This window comes from Aricia agestis, chromosome 18 (assembly GCF_905147365.1).
Source record: "Aricia agestis chromosome 18, ilAriAges1.1, whole genome shotgun sequence".
Lineage (NCBI taxonomy): Eukaryota > Metazoa > Arthropoda > Insecta > Lepidoptera > Lycaenidae > Aricia > Aricia agestis.
The window spans coordinates 464816-484001 of record NC_056423.1 but is presented as its reverse complement, the minus strand read 5'-3'; the positions used below and the strand labels follow the sequence as shown (position 1 = coordinate 484001).

The 19186-nt window shown below is 36.8% G+C and overlaps 1 protein-coding gene across 1 annotated transcript; it reads right to left on the bottom strand.

Moving 5' to 3' along the window:
• Positions 1-3959: 3959 nt before the first annotated feature.
• On the bottom strand, positions 3960-18887 carry LOC121736055 (facilitated trehalose transporter Tret1-like). The gene is made up of 7 exons (XM_042127099.1): positions 18754-18887; positions 10679-10814; positions 10069-10297; positions 7476-7632; positions 6640-7032; positions 5283-5569; positions 3960-4589 (listed from the first exon to the last, which is right to left on the bottom strand). The coding sequence occupies exons 1-7, from the start codon at positions 18808-18810 to the stop codon at positions 4280-4282; spliced, it is 1569 nt and encodes a 522-aa protein (XP_041983033.1). The 5' UTR covers positions 18811-18887; the 3' UTR covers positions 3960-4279.
• Positions 18888-19186: the final 299 nt, after the last annotated feature.

Below are 19186 nucleotides of genomic sequence, written 5' to 3'. Positions count from 1 at the left end.
TACTTATTAAAAATCTTATCTAACAATAAGTAAGTTTTGATATACCAGTGCCAATCTCACACAAAACACGAATCTAACGACTCTCCAGCTAAAATCCACCAAGCCGAGGCTGCAGAGTGCAGAGTGTGCCACACAATTATTTATATTATATACAATATACATACATACTGCAGTGTATTATACATACATACTGTGCATGTACATGTGTATAATAAAAACCTAGCGAAATTGGGTAAAAAAATACAGCCTCAGTATAGTAAATTTTTGACGTAGACATTAAAATGCACATAATAATAATATTATTATGTGCATTTTCATTTTTGGAAGTAGCTATAAAAATATGATATGGTATGAATCAACTCTACATTGAATTATTACTTGTAATGGAATTCTAAACAACTTATGTGCAGAATTTTATGACTAACACTCATTGCAAATATTAAAAATCCATACTAATAAACTCTGGCTGATGTCTTCAGTCTTCACGATCAAATCGCTTAGCAGATTTGGATGTTTAGTTAAGAGATAATACGAGTCCCGGGAAAGAGCAGAGGAAAAATATATTATTTACTTATACAGAAAATGGGTACTACGCCTTATAAGTATTTTTAGGAAATCTTTGCCAAGTGGCAAAAAGCGGAATGCTTATAGATTCGTCATGTCTGCCTATTTGTCTGTGTGTCTGACCGTCCGTGTATCACAGCCACTTCTCTCCGAAACTATGAGACTGGTGAGTAAGTAGGTGTATTTCGAGCCCGACTTACACTTGGCGGATTTTGTCGCAAGCAAAGGTGCGGGGAAAATGTAGTAAATAATAAATGTATACAGTAGATTAAAGTTTATGATGTGTGGGATTAACATTATTACGAAGTACGAACAATGCAGAAGTGTATTGTTATAGTGTTTATACACTTTTCATCCCAGCATATCACTGACATTACTCAGGTAACATATTTTTAGAAATTACATTTCCTTATCGCATGCTGGTTAACTAACGGCCATTCCCAATATTTGATCTATCTCTGGTTTTGCCCTACTAGAGATAGGAATAGCTCACAATTGACATAAAATATATGTCTCTAATGTCTAATGTGAGTTATTCCTATCTCTAGTAGGGCAAAACCAGAGATAGATCAAATATTGGGAACGGCCGTAAGATTGCTAACACGATCGCGCACACAGAAACGACGTCGATCAAAGACAATAGCCAATAGAAAATATTACTCAAAGATCGGAGCAGAGGGTGCTACTAGCATGACATACAATAATAAATCAGACCAAAATCGGACTGGTTGTACACGTCATATTCGAATATTGATAGAAACGTTGTCAAAGACGTCCAAAAAAAACTTTTTGTATACCGTCTGTGCTGGTGCTGCAACCTAGCGTGAAAATATTGCAGTTTTCTCTTTATAAACAGATTTTATTCAATTTATTGGTTTAACCCATCATTATTGTCTCGGGGCACAGCAGTGATGCCGCCAAGACACCAATACAACTTCCTCTGACCATTAAAATGTTGAAGGTTTCAAAAGCACAATAATTTTTATATTTTTTTAATTTATCGGTCAGCCAACATCTGTTAGCTACTGTGACATGGCCAAATCGTGTCGTCACGACGGGCAAGCAGTATGCGGTGTGTGCGCAACCAACTCCCCATGTCCTGCAGTTCATTTGTTTCTGGATGAATGTGATATGTACGAGTACAACTGTGAACAGAATAGTGGTATGTATTTTTTTTATGAATGGGGCAAACGAGCAAACGGGTCACCTGATGGAAAGCAACTTCCGTCGCCCATGGACACTTGCAGCATCACAAGAGCTGCAGGTGCGTTGCCAGCCTTTTAAGAGGGAATAGTTTAATAGGGGAGGGTAGGGAAGGGAATAGGGGAGGGTAGGGAAGGGAAAAGGGTACGGGATTGGGCCTCCGGTAATCTCACTTACTTGGCGAAACACAGCGCAAGCGCTGTTTCACGCCTGTTATCTATGAACCCGTGGTATTTCTCCGGTCGAGTCGGCCCATTCGTGCCGAGGCATGGCTCTCCCACGTAAATCTATAATATATTTAGAAATAACTAAACTATGGCTTATGACTGTTGCCTGTCTTTGTATTTTCCCAATTCTAATACAAAAATATCTTACCTGATATTTATACAACAATTTTAATACTTGACGTCATTGCTATGTTAACATTTCAAGGCACTAAAATATCAAAATCCACAGCCGAACATGAATGATGAAACTTCCTTCATTTTTGGAATTCAGTTAAGATAGACTTATTAGAATATATATTTTGCAGATTACAAAAAGCTAAATTGTGGGGATACTAATAAAACTCGGGACAACAATTACTGTCGTCGGAATATGCCGTGGCCGTTTTCATGGATGACAACACGTGGTCGAGAAACTAGAGATTTTTACAGAATTCTACACAATAATTAAAGTTTACCCTACGACAATATTAAACTTATCCTTGCTCATAATATGAATGCGAAAGTGTGTTTTTCTAATGTTTATTTAATAAAGCAACACAAATGTGGATTACATCATATCCCGCCAGACAATTAACTTTATTATGGACCTGTTTCACCACTTCCTGATAAGGCTTTCCACCAATTAACTTGACAGATCAAGTATGGATAATCTGTCAAAAAAGTTGTGAATATCCTATTAGGCACTTTATCAGTAAGTGGTGAAACAGGCCCTAAGATTATTGTCTGTTTGTATGTTACCTCTCCACCCTCCCTCGATCGCGGATTCTTGGAAATCTATTGTTAACAAACTCTTCCCCTTTATAATATTAGTATATTTTGTACTAATATTATAAGGCGAAAGAGTATATTATGATATCTGTCTAATGTCTAATAGACTATCTGTCTATCTCAATAATTTAAATTATAGTGAAAACGTGTGACCGGTGACGTTTTTTTTTTTAATTTTTCCTATTAAGTAATTAGTTTTTTTGGAGAAACGAACAAATTAACACAATTTTCAAAATGAGGGCACGATATCGTAGCCGCCAAGTTTGCATGGTTTAAATAGCTTGGGTGTAAAGTTATTATAATAATCGGCCAAGTGCGAGTCGGACTCGCGCGAAGGGTTCCCTATGGTTATAGAAGAAAAATAGGCAAAAAATTGTGTTTTTGTATGGGAGCCCCCCTAAAATATTTATTTTATTTTAATTATTGTATTATTGATTATTAGACTACAAATAAAATTAGGGATAATGTGAAAATTTTAAGTGGACGGACGGTGAAAGTTACAAAAATTAAAAAAATATACGTTTGTTGTATGGGAGCTCCATAAATATTAATTTTATTTTGTATTTAGTATCTGTTGTTATAGCGGCAACATAATTTATGAACATTTCAGAAGTCTAGCTATAGCGGTTATTAAGGTACAGCCTGGAGACAGACGGACAGATGGATAGATGGACAGATGGACAGATGGACAGATGGACAGACGGACAGACGGACAGACGGACAGACATCGAAGTCTCAGTAATATGGTCCCGTTTTTACCCTTTGGATACGGAACCCTAAAAACTAGATGTCGCCCGCAACTCCGTTGCGCCAAAATTAGCTTATCGCGCGGGAACCGTACATTTTTCCGCGATAAAAAGTATCCTGTGTCCTTTCCCGGGGCCTCAAAGTATCTCCATGCCAAATTTCAGCAAAATTGGTTTAGCGGTTTGGGCGTGAATAGGTAACAGATAGAGAGACTGACAAATAGACAGACAGACAGACAGACAGACAGACAGATAGACAGACAGACACACTTTTGCATTTATAATATTAGTAAGTATGACTATGGATGTATTTTATCGAAGAGTGAACAAAATATATAGAATTCTACAAAATAAATAAAACAATTTATTTAAATTTACTAGTTTCTTAAAAATAAGAGTAACTTAACAAAATTTATATTACAAACAAAACAATTTATGTAAAAACATGGCAGTGAAATTTCGAAAATAGTTTCATCTAATAGAGAAAATATATAAAGAAATTAAATCTAAATAAAAATCGTATACCATGAAAAAATGGTTAAGCAAATTCTCATCAAGTAATATTGCTATTTGTGAAAAAACAATTACAATATCTTAACACTTTTTTGACGAATTCGAAAGGAGTTCTCAATTTGTCTGTAAATTTTTATATCTGGGGGCACGGCAGTGCCCCAGCCAAGTCTCGATTTTGATGACAGACACAAAATTAGAGTAAAAGAGGCACGCCTCCTTTTTTTAGCAAAAGACTTACGGTACTGATGTAGTTAAAAATCATTTTTGGACTAGCATAGGCTTATCAGCCCCATTATTAATTTTCTTCCTAAATGCATTTATAAAGAAATCATTCGCAAATATTTTCTGATTACCCTTATAAAATGCTTCTATTTCTACTAGGGATTTATTTTCTGTTTCTGGCAGGAAAAAGTAGAGGTAAATTGTTCCTATGAAGCCCAGAAGAGCGTAGAAGGTGAATGTGCCACTCAGGTGGAAGTTCTCTTCTAGATTGTAGTTGGTCAGAGAAGATGCGAAGAAGATAACGTACACTAGAGCGGCTGCTAAGCTTGTGGCCATACCACGGCTCCTGGAATGAAGAGTAAATAATATAATTAAGAAACACATCTAAGAATACATTAAAAGGCGTCAAAAATATGTAGAAAAATTTTGGGGTAGCCAAGTTTTTTTTTAAATTAAAATTCTGTAGTTTTTACTGAACACACTACACAAAATCTTGCCATCGTACTACAAGAAAATATCCTTACTGTGTTTACAATCGCTGTACTTGACATATCCATGTTAACAAGCCACTTTTTAAACGTGGTAGACTAGGACGAAACATTGTGTTAATAAATAAAAAGATATCCAGTGCATAATATCCAGACTGCGGTGTTTTTTTTTACGAAGTGTGGGGGGGCAAACGAGCAAACGGGTCACCTGATGGAAAGCAACTTCCGTCGCCCATGGACACTCGCAGCATCAGAAGAGCTGCAGGTGCGTTGCCGGCCTTTTAAGAGGGAATAGGGTAATAGGGTAGAATAGGGATGGGAAGGGAAGGGAATAGGGGAGGGTAGGGAAGGGAATAGGGTAGGGGATTGGGCCTCCGGTAAACTCACTCACTCGGCGAAACACGGCGCATGCGGTGTTTCATGCCGTTTTCTGTGAGAACGTGGTATTTCTCCGGTCGAGCCGGCCCATTCGTGGCGAAGCATGGCTCTCCTACGTCTTTTATTTATCTTTTTATTTGTAAAGAGGTAAAAAAACGTAAAACTTAACTTACCTAAAGGGAAATACCTCAGATAGCAGTGCCCAGGGTATGCCCAAACTGCTGAACGAAGCTAGCAGCATGAATAGAACTACTGGTACCACCTCGGTACCCTCTGGAAAGGTGCTGGTCTCATATGAAAAGACTTCTGTCGGTAGTTTGGTACCGGCATAGAGACTTATAGCTAGACTAGAACAAGCTGTCGCGAATAAAGAGCTTATGATCAGCTTCCTCTTCCCGAACTCCTTGACTATAACCGCTGAGAGTCCATTCATTACTATGAACACTACTCCGGCTATCACCTGAAAAAGATAAAATTAATTTAATAATAACTTTCTCATTAAAAAACATATTATTATTCTTAAAATCTACCCGACTGCTAAGTAGAGTATTAATTATTATTTTTTGCTGTCTAAGATATTTTGTCGTAATGCCTAAAGTCAAAAGTGCCAATTGGATTCTTTTTAATGGGGTATCAACGTATTTGTAATGATGACCTGAATGATACAAATGCTACTTAATTTCATAATTTTCGTATTTGAAAATAGTCTGATAAATTAAAAAATAATGCTTTTAAATGGAGGCACGGTAGTCAGCTCGCCAAGTCCGCGGCGAATAACATGGTGTTTTGTGTTTATTGCATTGTATGGTGTAAAGTTATAGATTTGGCATTGATTCACAAAATTTATTATTATAAAAATGCTTGTGACATAGGTGACGTTGTAACATCTTCCGTTTAGTACTTATTTAATATTCATCAGGGTTATTAATTAATAGATAAAATATTTATAAAACAGAAGATAAATTAGGCAATAGCTACATTATATCAAAGCGGGTAATGTCAGTCGTATATCACTAGTTGCGTCTACAAACCGGTTCCTAGTGTGGTGTGGACCTCAAATTGTTTTTTTTGTGTAAGAGCACTGAACCAAAATGACCCTCAATTAAGTAATAAAATCTGTTCGGTTTGTTGTTTGGTCATGGAATTATAACAGCCATGGATGTTTTAACGAATTTTCCATAGACCATAACTCAACGAATAAAGGTTATTTAAATGTTGTTAAAATGTTTTTTAACTGTCACATAACTTCCACCAAAAATTAAAAAGGTCCTTTGAAATTTTACCATAATATTAAACAAATACTCTGGAACGAACTGTCACCAGCAATATTTCCGGACCAATACAACCTGCAAACTTTCAAGAAGAGAGCCGTATTCCCTCTTAAAAGGCCGGCAACGCACCTGCAGCTCTTCTTATGTTGCAAGTGTCCATAGGCGACGGTGCTTTTCATCAGGTAAACCGTTTGCTCGTTTGCCCCTTACTTCATAAAAAATAATGCCTATAAAAGTAACCAACTAGTAAGATATTTACCACGATCAATTTCGGATCAGCGGCCATGCCCAACGCCTTGCAGAGGTTCACCATATTCGGCCTGACCGGTATGAAGCCGCTCATGGTGTGGAAGAAGAAGTAAGCCATCACCAGCGAAAACGGCCTCAGAGTCTCCTTCACGAAGAAGACATGCCTCATCTTATTGATCATCCTCTTGAAGAAATTCATGTTTTTATGCTCGCACTCCTCCGTTTCTGGCTTCCCCTCGTTGGCGCAGATCACGCATTGGGAGATCAGATCGCTGTACTGTAGAAGATCGTCGAATTCCTCTTTGACGTCTTCCGGAGGCGCCCAACCACGGACGCGACAGAGAGAATGTAGGGCTTCTTTCTGGCGACCCTTCGAGAGCAGCCATATGGGTGTTTCGGGCACCTGAAATTTAAAGGGCCAAAAATATAGACTTACAGCAAAAATTTTAATGCTTTGTGCATTTAAAGGAACTAGCTATTTTGCTGGCACCTAAATGCCAAGACGTATTTAGACGTCACATAATAATATTAGATAATGAATATGTTTTAAAAAACTTGCACACAGTATTTTGATTTCTATTTGTCATCAGAGAAAATTATTCAAAGGCAGATGGCGAACCTTCGTTTTCTTTATCGTGATTTGTCGATTAGGACTTGGGCTTAACATATAGCTCGAAAAAAATATTATGTAGGCTTCTGCATTTCTTACATAGAAAATTCATCAGTCTGTGTCCACTAATCGTTTTTTTATACACAAAATAGAAGGTATACTATTAAATTTCTTTCTTAGCTACGAGAAAAAAGGAATTAATTGTAACCCAGACTGGCGAAATCGTTGTTACTTACAAACAGCACCAACGCCATGGTAGCTATAGGAGCGGCGAGAGACACCAGCGCCGCCTGCCGCCACGGCAGCACCGTGCCCAGCAGGTACGCGATGAACATCCCCGCTGATGTGAAGCAGTTGGTCAACGTGGTGAGGGTACCACGGACGCTGGGATCCCTGGAATTATTAATTGGTTTTATGTTGACGACATAAAAGGAAGTCAATAGAAATAAACATAACTAGCTAAAAGCCGAGCTTTGTGAGGGCTCGCGTCGCTTTTCGGCGTGCTAATAATCTTTAAGGCAGCTTTTTATACAGGGTGCAATTAAACCTTCTGGCCAATTTTCGATTTAATATTGATTCTTGGTAAAAATAAAAATTCACGTATTTTTATTTTTCTTTTATAATCAGTACTAAAATGCTGAGAAATAGCTTCCGAAAGTTATCCTAAAAAACACCACAATTAATGACACTACGCATTGCCATGTGCCAGAAAAGTGCGCAGGTTGTGGGATATAGGAAAAAAAATCGGAGAAATATAAATATTATATGTATTAATTATTATAGGTGCAACAGAACGACTTATTACTAAGTAGTAATAAGTCGCGTTAAGTCCCGATTAAAAAGTTTAATGCTTATCTTATTTTAGTGATATTTAAATATAATATATCCAATTCCAATATAATAATCACATCGTTCTGTACTTAAGTAAGTAGGTCCCGATTAAAAAGTTTAATTATAATGCAACGCGAAAGTTTAAAAAGATGAGGATCTTGCAATTAATAAATTATACTAATTGTAAATGATTTTTAACCGCAATATTTGAGGCGGAATTTATAAATGACTACAACTCTTATTGGCTACCTAATAATTAATTTATACCTGGGAAATTACACAGCAGGCCATTTAACAAGTTTTAAATAGTTCCAAAATTAGATGTTATTCACAAAAATAGATATTAGAGGTTAAATTTTTGTTCTAAGTATTAATGCACGAGTCGGCGCATGAGTACCGAAAACTATTCCACCTCAATTTTTTTTATGCGATCCTCTTCAAATTGCCCTCCAGATGATATAAATGCATGTTGCCAGGGCGCAACCCGGTGCCATATTGTTTAAACAAACATCGTTTAAACAATTGCAAGGAATTGTTATTTTTCAACCGAACAATTTTTTTAATATTCTTTATTAAAATACCAATAAAAAAGATCCTATGACTTTTTACGATAAAGTTAATATTTTTAGAGATATGAATTTTTAAAGGTTCGAAAAACCTCAAATTTGGGTACTTTCGACCGATGAAAAATATGTTTAAAAAAATAATGTCAAAGTAATATATTTTTTTTTAATTCTATATACAATAGTTAATAATATTGTTAATAGAGATTTAAAAAAAAATCATTGTTTATATCTTTTTTTATCTTGGCAAAAGTAGACAAAAAATTGTGCTTTTGTATGGGACCCTTAAACAATTACTTTATTTTAATTTTATTATTAATTATTAAAGTACAAATATAATTAAAGATTTTATGAAAATTTCAAGTGCTTAACTGTTACTATTATTGATTACGAGCAAAAAAGGCCAAAAAAATCACGTTTCTTGTATGGGAGCGCCCCTTAAGTAATATACTTTATTAATTTATTTTTAGTATTTGTTGTTATAGCGGCAACACTTGTTGTTATACACAATCTGTGAAAATTTCAGAAGTCTTAATAATAGGGTTTACTAAGACTTCGTTGTCTGTCCGTCTGCCTGTTTGTCTATATGTCTCCAGGCTGTATCTCAAGAACCGCTATAGCTATTTAACCCATCAATCCCCAAGCAAGCGGCACCCGGCTGTCGCATAATAATTGAAAATCTATTGTGTCTGCGAATTCCACGATCGAGGTATTAAAATATAGATTTTAAAGGGTACACAATAATTATTGTATGTTGGTAATAAGTATTTCGTGTTTTTTTAAGTTGTATTGAACTACTGTTTTTAATTAAGTACTATAATAATGGTCATTGGAATGTAATTTGTAAATACTTTTTAGCAACATCAGCCTACTTAACAGTAGTCTATATAATTTATAAACACCTTAGCAAACAATATTATTATGATGACTAGAGAATAACATTTGCATTTGATGTACCTAAAATTTAAACCTGTAAGTTTTAGGTATTATCTTCTACCATTATCGTCATAATTATTTTATTGCTTAATTATGACGAGAAAGGAAGTAATAATTTACTAACGCTTGATCATTAACATTTTAGAGAAAAGTGTGTAACATAGTTTGTTACTTGAAATAATGTTAGTATATTATGTCATTCATTGCTATACATAATATTATGTTATCTATACTATTATCATAAATGCGAAAGTGTGTTGAAAACTTTTTGTTCCGTAGGATTCAAACCCGCGACCCCCGGCTTGAGCTGCCACACGCTGCTCAACCATTGAGGCACTAAGGTCGTCATTATGAAACCTAATTAATTGTTATAAGCTTAGCTTGAAAGTTTTTATCAATGTTGTTGTATGTAGCACAATTCACCAATACAAACATTTTGCTTAGCTTAAAAGTTTTTATAATAATTATGCAAATAAGACTTTTGTCATAATTAACTTACGTAATCTCCCCAACATAAGTAATCGACGGCGCTTCCATGATTCCCGTGCCGATGCCAAGCAAAGCGTTGGCAATGAACAGGCTTGGCACGTCCCAGGCCAGATACATCAGCAGCCAGGCTATGAGATGCGGGATGTTCACCAGGAACAGCGCCTTCTTCCGACCGAAGTAGTCCAGAAGAGGCCCGGAGAAGACGCTGCCGAGGGGCTGACAGAGAAACGCCATGCTGCCTGGAATTGAAAGAGTTTTATTATATGTTTTATTAACTTTAGGTGAATGGTTATATAATACATTTATCATCATCATCAGCTTATTGCCGTCCACTGCTGAACGTAGGCCTCCCCCAATGAGCGCCAACCATCATGAGCTTGAAAAATAATTGAAAATCGGCACACAGATGGCGGAATGATCGTTGAACAAACTTTCAGTCCCACTGTCAACCTCATATGTCTTAGGACTCCCTTTTCGCATCAAAAAGTAGCCTTTCGGTTGTTTTACTCTACTTAATGAAGAAAACTACACCAAATCCGTTGTTTTTTTAAAGCACACGCAGTTTTAAACAAAAGAGCAACATTTGTTTTATACCATGTAGTGATGGTACAAAAACTAACCAAACCACGACGCCTGCTCCTTGTTGATGGAGAGTCCCTGCTTGGCGTCCAGCACATCCGGCAGCACCATCGTGACGAAGCTGATGGACATCCCCAGGCCCAGGAGTAGGACGTCCAGCGCCAGACATGCTAGCACCTGGAATGAGTACGGTGACGTGGTTAGGTTAGTACGGTACCTTGCACGATCGTTGGGCCGTGCACCGCCACGAGATCGTGGCGGTGCTAGGTGGAGACCTCTCACTCCTGAGCATTTTGCGCTGCATCCTCGAGAGCGATGAGGCCTGGCAGGCGGCGGTCTCTTTCTGCGAAACCGTCCTTTCGCAGAAAGAGCCCGCGGAGCGGAACAGAGAGGACGACCCATCTCTGTTCCGCTCCGCCGGCGTAGGACGGGAGTGCGGAGGCGTCGCTAACCTCCAAACTTTCGTCTAATACGGGGCTCCGAGCGAGAATGGGAACCTGTCCGGCTTAGCTAGTTCCGGCGCCGAGGGAAACTCTTTAGTTTGCAAAGCGTTCCCTAACATTGGTGGAAGTCCGGTCGATTCTGAGGTAGACCGGCTGGTCGTGGAGGGAGTCCTGTGTTTGTTAGATCCGGGACATCCCTCCGTATACGGCTGAAGGCAAACCGCAGGTGGTTTTCGTGGGTAAGCCCGACGTCTGGAGTCCCACATACCCCCGGGGTGCTTCAGCTTAAGAGGGCGACTAACCCCAAAAATCAAACATCGTCCTTCTCTCTTCACACTCACGCCCGTCTTTCATATGCCAGATGAAAAAGAACGACGCGGATTCGTTCGAAAAATTCGTGAAAATTAGATGCATCTTTGTGATTTTTTTTCTATCGAGAAAATTTTTAGATATCGCGTTTTTGCTCAGATCGAATTCTCGGAAATATAATGTAGTATCTAATTTTAGAAAATGAAACAATTCGGGGCTTATTTTCAAGTATTAAAATGAATTATAAAATCGACACTTTAGGGTTAGTCGCCCCCTTAACTGAGGCACATCCCCAACCCGGGGTACCCATAATGGGTTTCCCCTGCACATAAAAAAAAACGATAGTGTACGGTGAAGTGGTTACATCACCGGTGCCTTTTCTTGGTTAGGGACTATATTTTAAGGTATACTAATTAAATTAACGTATACTAATAAAAAAATCGTAACTGTATACTATTGCTTGCGATCTGAAAAAAGGTAGCCCCGTGCGAGTTTCTTACGCCGCGCCGGTGGTAGGCCTCATTAAGAGTGACAATCTGGTTAACCTATTTAGAAATAAATATTTCTCATTTTCATTTTCTCACGGTGTAGCGGCCAAACCGCATATAAATCAACCTTAAACTTGACTTTCCTTTTAAAAATATGTAGTATAATAATAAAATCAAGTAAGATAAGCAATTATAACGCACTTGCAGTTCTTTGACTAATTAATAAAACAAAGCTCTTCTTTGGGGTCGCTTCAAATACTTGATAAAAAGCGTATAAAGATAAACAGCGCTCTGCGATATAAGAATATTTCATTAAATTAATATCATATTAAATGTACCATCGAGGAAATTGATTCCTAGGCAGTTGACAGACCAAATTGGTCGGTGTCAATTCAATGTTCGTTGTTATCTGTCGGCTGGGTTTGACGTAATGTGACCAAACTACGTAGGTCCCCCATCTGCTTAGGAATCAACTCCCCTGATAGTACATTATTACTGAAGTGAAATGCTTATATTATTATACCTATGGTCTGTGCTATGTGTGTTTCAAATTTCATACAGTTTCGGAACTTATTCGATCCAAACAAACAAACAAACAAACTTTAAGACACCCGTAACTGGGTTGCACCAAAATTCATTTATCGCACGGTAATTGTTCGTTTTTCCGGGATAAAAAGTACCCTTTGTCATTTCCCGGGACTCAAAAGTATTTTCATACCAAATTTCAGTAAAATCGGTTCTCCGGTTTGGGCGTGAAGAGGTCACACATACAAACAGACAGACACACTTTCGCATTTATAATATTACTAGCTGTTGCCCGCGACTTCGTCCGCGTGGACTTCAGTTTATAGCGCGCGATGTCAACAAAATTGGTGTCAAAAGCTTTTATAAAAAAACTCTGGTACCCCTTAAATCAATACAGCTGTGCAGTGTGCACACAATAAGTATTTCATTTTTTTATATTAAACTTTATATTTTATGCCAAATTTTAAAGCTTATTTAGCCCTCCAATTACACAACTTTACCCATAAACTATTTATCATTGATAGATTTAAGGTTACGTCACTGCACAGATAAAGTACTGAGTTATTTAATAGCGTAGAATAGATAAAACAATCGGAAAAAAACGAAACTTAAATGTAAGAGAGTCCTATAAGACGTGGTATCACCACGTCTTATAGGAAGACTTTTGAGCAAGCGTCAGCGCGATGTAGAAGACGCACGGCGCCATCTATTATGAATTGTTGGAACTAACTTAATTTGAAAAAAATTACGCATTTTCACCCCCTTACAACCCTTTCTTCCAGTAAAAAAGTAGCCTATGTCCTTTCTCAGGCTTTCGACTATCTGTATACAAAATTTCATTACAATCGGTTCGGTAGTTTTGGCGTTTGGCGTGAAAGCGAGACTGACAGACAGACAGACAGTCAGAGATACTTTCGCATTTATAATATTAGTATAGATTATGTGCACACTGCACAGCTGTTTTTGGGTATTTTGATTAATTAAGGGCTGCGCTACACCGGAAGCACTTACCAGGGTTTTAAAAAGTTTTTAAATTTGACACAAATTTTGTTGACACCGCGCGTTATAAACTAAAGTCCACGCAGACGATGTCGCGGGCAACAGCTAGTTATGAATAAAAACAATATTATATAGTAAAGTAGGTATGATTAGTTCTGTTACAATAATAAAGTAAAAATTAAAACGCCACCTGTTTTCATATATTAGAATTAAAATGTTGATTGCATTGATATATTTTCTGGATGGAATATAGGCCAACACGGTACACTCGAACTCCTTTATTTTAGAGCGCCTTCTGTTGTCAACTTGTCACATATATTAGAAATGCAGTAGGAGTTCTATAAGATAAGATAGATTGATTATTATTATACCAAGTGATTATATTATTAAACATAATATTCTAACGTATTAAAAACTACAAACAAAAACATACTAACTAATAAGTATGATTAGTTCTATGTTACAATAAAGTAAAAAATAAAACGCCATCTGTTGAATCGTATTAGAACTAAAATGTTCATTGCATCGATATATTTCTGGATTTTTTATAATATTATACATAAAATATGTTTAAGATTTTTGAAATTTTATTTTAATACACATCCAAGACCCAGGAACATTGAAAACTTTTTGTTCCGCCTGCGGGACTCGAACCCAGGACCCCCGGGATGAGCGCTGGCCACGCGCAATGCGAATTCATTTTCATCGATATTTTCATGGAAATAAGATATTTTCCCACATCAAAATGTAGCCTATGTCCTTTCTCAGACTCTAGAATAACTGTATACAAAATTTCATTGCAATCGGTTTAGTAGTTTTGGCGTGAAAGCAAGACAGACAGACAGACAGACAGACTTTATAATATTAGTATGGATAGTATGGATTAGAAATGCAGTAGGAGTTCTACATAAGATAAGATAGATTGATTATTATTATACCAAGTGATAATATTATTAAACATAATATTCTAACGTATTAAAAACTATAAACAAAAACATACTAACTAATAAGTATGATTAGTTCTATGTTACAATAAAGTAAAAAATAAAACGCCATCTGCTGAATCGTATTAGAACTAAAATGTTCATTCCATCGATATATTTCTGGATTTTTTATAATATTATACATAAAATATGTTTAAGATTTTTGAAATTTTATTTTAATACACATCCAAGACCCAGGAACATTGAAAACTTTTTGTTCCGCCTGCGGGACTCGAACCCAGGACCCCCGGGATGAGCGCTGGCCACGCGCAATGCGAATTCATTTTCATCGATATTTTCATGGAAATAAGATATTTTCCCACATCAAAATGTAGCCTATGTCCTTTCTCAGACTCTAGAATAACTGTATACAAAATTTAATTGCAATCGGTTCAGTAGTTTTGGCGTGAAAGCAAGACAGACAGACAGACAGACAGACAGACAGACAGACAGAGATACTTTCGCATTTATAATATTAGTATGGATTAATGGATTCATATTCTAATGGATATTAGTGGCATTACTCATTACTGTAGCATAGAAGAAAAAAAAACATAAAAATGTGGTTTATGTTTTTTTAATATAATAATTTGTTTTACTTACGAATCAAAGAATATGCTGTTGCTAAGAACCGTACATATAAAAAAGTTACACGCGCTATATTATGAATTATGATAAATTAGACTCGTTCTAGAGGCGATACAAAATAATCAAATGCTATTAGGATTTAGGATCTATACTCAGAATACACAGGGCCCGATCGAAGGGGGGGCGAGCCGGGCATTTGCCCAGAGCGGCAAAAATGAGGGGCGGCGAAATTGACTTATTCCTATCTTCCAACCTAGCCATCCACCACTTAAGTTTGAGAATTTTACCAGCTAACCTACCTTAAGTTTGGCAGTGGAAATATTTGAGTATATTACTTAAATATCCCTCCCATTTTCCCCCAACAAATATGATTCCTGTATATATGTAAAGGGCGGCGAAAATGATCTTTGCCCGGAGCGGCTAAATGGCTAGATCGGGTCCTGACTGAATACAAAACAAATTCTGTATTCTGAGGATCTTAGATATTTATAGATCATTTAGTATTATCAGAGACCAGCCATGTATTATTTAAAAAAAATGGATTTACACGTGTTATAGACTAGGAGCCAACTGTTAACTTGTACGCATTGGGTACAAATCCAAAATCTGTATTTTACTGACTAATATTTAAAAAAATAATGGTTGTCCGCTTGTCTGTCTGCAGTTTCGCCTGTTTCTTTACACTTAACCCTCCGTGTACGAGGTGGGGTATGGCATACCCCAGCGGTAAAAAAAGCGTGCTAGCTGGTTTTCTCAGTAACTGCAAATAAGACGTTGCTGCTTTAATTCCTGTCAAATATTCAGTTCTATGTCTGTCATTTCTCAGTGACTGCAAATAAGACGTTGCTGCTTTAATTCCTGTCAAATATTCAGTTCTATGTCTGTCATTTCTCAGTGACTGCAAATAAGACGTTGCTGCTTTAATTCCTGTCAAATATTCAGTTCTATGTCTGTCACCAATTCTGTTACACTTATAGTAAGTAGTACAGCACGTTTTTATTTATTTATATGTTTAATTTGGTGTTTAACTTGATGAAACATTATTTTTTGCTATAAGTTTTGCTAAAAACAGTCTCGGTTGTCGAAAAAAGTATATTTTACGAGCACTGACTGAAGAAGATGATGATTGTGACGCTGAGCTAATGAATTCCGAACAAGAATCGGCTGGTGATGAAGATCAAATCAGAGACACCGGATAAGTCTTTTGTACGAGTTATTCTACCTACTTGCTCGACATAATTATCTTCTTCCTATAAGGAATTTGACAAGTTTTATAGTTATTGATTGCATAATGTTATGTTTGTTTTTTTAACCTTCGGAGTTACATAATTTCCTTAACTGTATCTTCGGAATATAAAGTTAAAGTAGAAGTTTGTTATCTATGGAATGTACGCCTACAAGCTACAATGAATAAGTTAAGAAACAGAAAGTTTCTAAGAAGTTTATTAATTGCTGTCATTAAAATAAACGATCTGGTAAAATAATTAACATAAAAAATGTTTTTGAACCGGTTTGATTTTCAAAGTTCGACGCCTCGCCAATGAAACTTTTTTAGGATTCAACTTAACATAATTATAATGACTAAATTGCTGTCAGCAACAAAACACGGCTTTAGACAAGGCCAGGTTAAATTTTATTTCAAAACCCCAATTATAATAAAGGGGTATGAAGATTTTGGCCGACCTACTGTCCACTATTATGTTTTTTCGCGTTCACGAAGATTTTTTTCTTTCTCAAGATTTGAGCTGCCAAAGTTGCAATATCAATTGGTAAAACTTTGGCAGCTCAATGCTCATATCTTCGAAATGTGACTCTTTACGTGGTTTTGTCCAAGATTACTTTTTGTTTGTATTGATGTTAGCTACCCATTTTTGAAAAAATATTCGTGAACGCGGAAAACCACAATGGCGGAAAGTAGGTCGGCCAGGCTCCACATAAAAATATTCATAGTTCATACCCCTTTGAGCATAGATTCCGATGTTTTTTGACAGAAGTTCACAGGTGCTTCAAAAATCAAAATCAAAAAAGGCGCGAGGCCGAAATTGGCCCGCTTTTGCAAACAGACCAAACGATATTTTAAAAGTATTTATTCTGAACTGGAAGTAGCCCACTCCCATACAACAATGAAACTTATATTATCTTATGTCATAAAGTAGCATTTGAATTTTTATAGGTCGCGGTCGTTCGCGGCTAAGATCGGAAAGTCATCTTTACACAACGAACAGATTATATTAACTGTCGGTTCTGTTTTATTCGTCATCTATGTCTCGAGTTACTTTTATGTGTCTTATCTACTCAGTATAGTGGACAGGTTCAAGATAAGATTTATAATGTCGGAAAGATCTTGAAGCGGATATCAGTTTTATGGTAATAAGTATAGTGGTTTCCAATGGAAATTTCTTTAGAAAAATCGTTAATTTATGTACATTGATTAACTATAAACAACAGAAACTTTGATAAAGGTTCGGAAACCTACACCAAGATTGATGGGGAGCGGAGGTGAGGGGGGAGTGGGGAGGAGGGGTAAACACCCCCCCCCCCCGTACCAAATCCACACTGAGAAACCCCCAGTTTTGAAGTCACCTTTGAAATTTTCGGAATTCTGAGGTGTGTTTTGTGACGGTCGCCGGCTGCTGCCGCAGCACAGTCACAGTTCTAACGAAACCTACTTTTGGACTTTCTGTATTGTGTTTGTTTTTGTTTTGTCGGGAGGGTGCCCGCACCCCGAGCCCCCCTTTTATTTGATGACGGTCGCCGGCTGCTGCCGCAGCACGCTCGCTGCGCTCACTCGGCTTCCTCTGGGTTGTGGTCTAAGTTCTAACCTAACCTTACCAACTTTTGGACTTTCTGGATTGTGTTTGCTTTTGTTTTTGTGGCCCGGGGACTGTGTCCCCCGAACCCCCCTTTCGGGGGGACTGCGCCCCTATCGCCCCCCGCTTCGGTAGGTACGGAGGCACTCCCTAGTAAGTAACACATAAACACCAGAAAACAGATGACCTTATATCGAACAAGATTACGAAAATTTCAAATATAAATTTGTATATATTAAATTTCATTCCGGGAGTGGAAGTGGCACGAGGAGGTTTTTCTGACCCAAAACATCCTTCCTCAACCCATGTGAGCACCAAAAATTTGGGGTAGATTTCTGAACCTTAGCCGAAACTTTCACGGTTACACTCCGAGAAGATGTCTCGGGGAGGCTAGCCGCAAATGCACGTTTTCCGTATTCGATTTCCGAATTCATTTTCCGTATTCGGAATTCCGTGAGACTAGCGCAAACGTTAACTTTTTTTTCTCGCGCGAACGCACGGCTTACCATTGAAAGGTGTAGTGTGCGACGTGCAGAATTCGTTCCGTACGGAGAAAAACGAACGTGTGTTAATGTATTTTCTACTGATTCCATGCATTCGGATTTCCGAATACGGAAATCAAATTTGGAAAACGTATTTATGCGGAGAGATTGACAGAAAATGTATACAAAATTTATGCCAAAATCTTCATTAAATTAAAGATTAAACATTAAGTACTTAAATATCTCTGCAAACGAGATAAAAATTAAAATTATGAGTTTCTCAGTTCTCCGCATTGGGTCATCTAGAATGCAATTGCGCGATTTGGTTTCTTTTCATATTTTTAACCCCCGACAAATAAGAGGGGTGTTATAAGTTTTTCTCTTCAGTATCAAAATGAATTGAAACTAGTAGGTACCGGAATTTCCAAGAATATGTTATTGCGATATATTATGCAATGCAATTATAATAATAATAATAATAATACATACCTGTGATAATACAACTCGAGTTCTACTGATGGGTTCCCTTGAAATATCGTTTGTCATCTTATTATAATTATAATAAACTAGTAGTATTTACACTTAATATGTACACTTATAGTAATATAAATGCTTCGTCTTGATCAAAGCCACAATATCACTTTTGTCTTTGCAATAGAAATAAAAAATTATACTTATTTAAAAGTCAATAATTTGAGTCCAAAAATGTTAACACTTTTCTTATTTTAAATGTCCTTTTTCACTTTATTTCATGCATATTTTATAATAATATCACTTTTGTCTTTGCAATACAAATAAAAAATTATACTTATTTAAAAGTCAATAATTTGAGTCCAAAAATTTTAACACTTTTCTTATTTTAAAAGTCCTTTTCACTATTTTTATGCATATTTTACAATATTTTGAGTAGTATTTAGAAAAA

Excerpts from the sequence above, each read along its gene's own strand:
- LOC121736055 (XM_042127099.1), bottom strand. The coding sequence starts at position 18,810 with ATGACAAACGATATTTCAAGGGAACCCATCAGTAGAACTCGAGTTGTA. Across the intron at positions 10,815-18,753 it reads CTCGAGTTGTATTATCACAG|GTGCTAGCATGTCTGGCGCT; the intron begins GTATGTATTATT and ends TACTCATTCCAG. Across the intron at positions 4,590-5,282 it reads TCTGAGGTATTTCCCTTTAG|GAGCCGTGGTATGGCCACAA; the intron begins GTAAGTTAAGTT and ends TCTTCATTCCAG.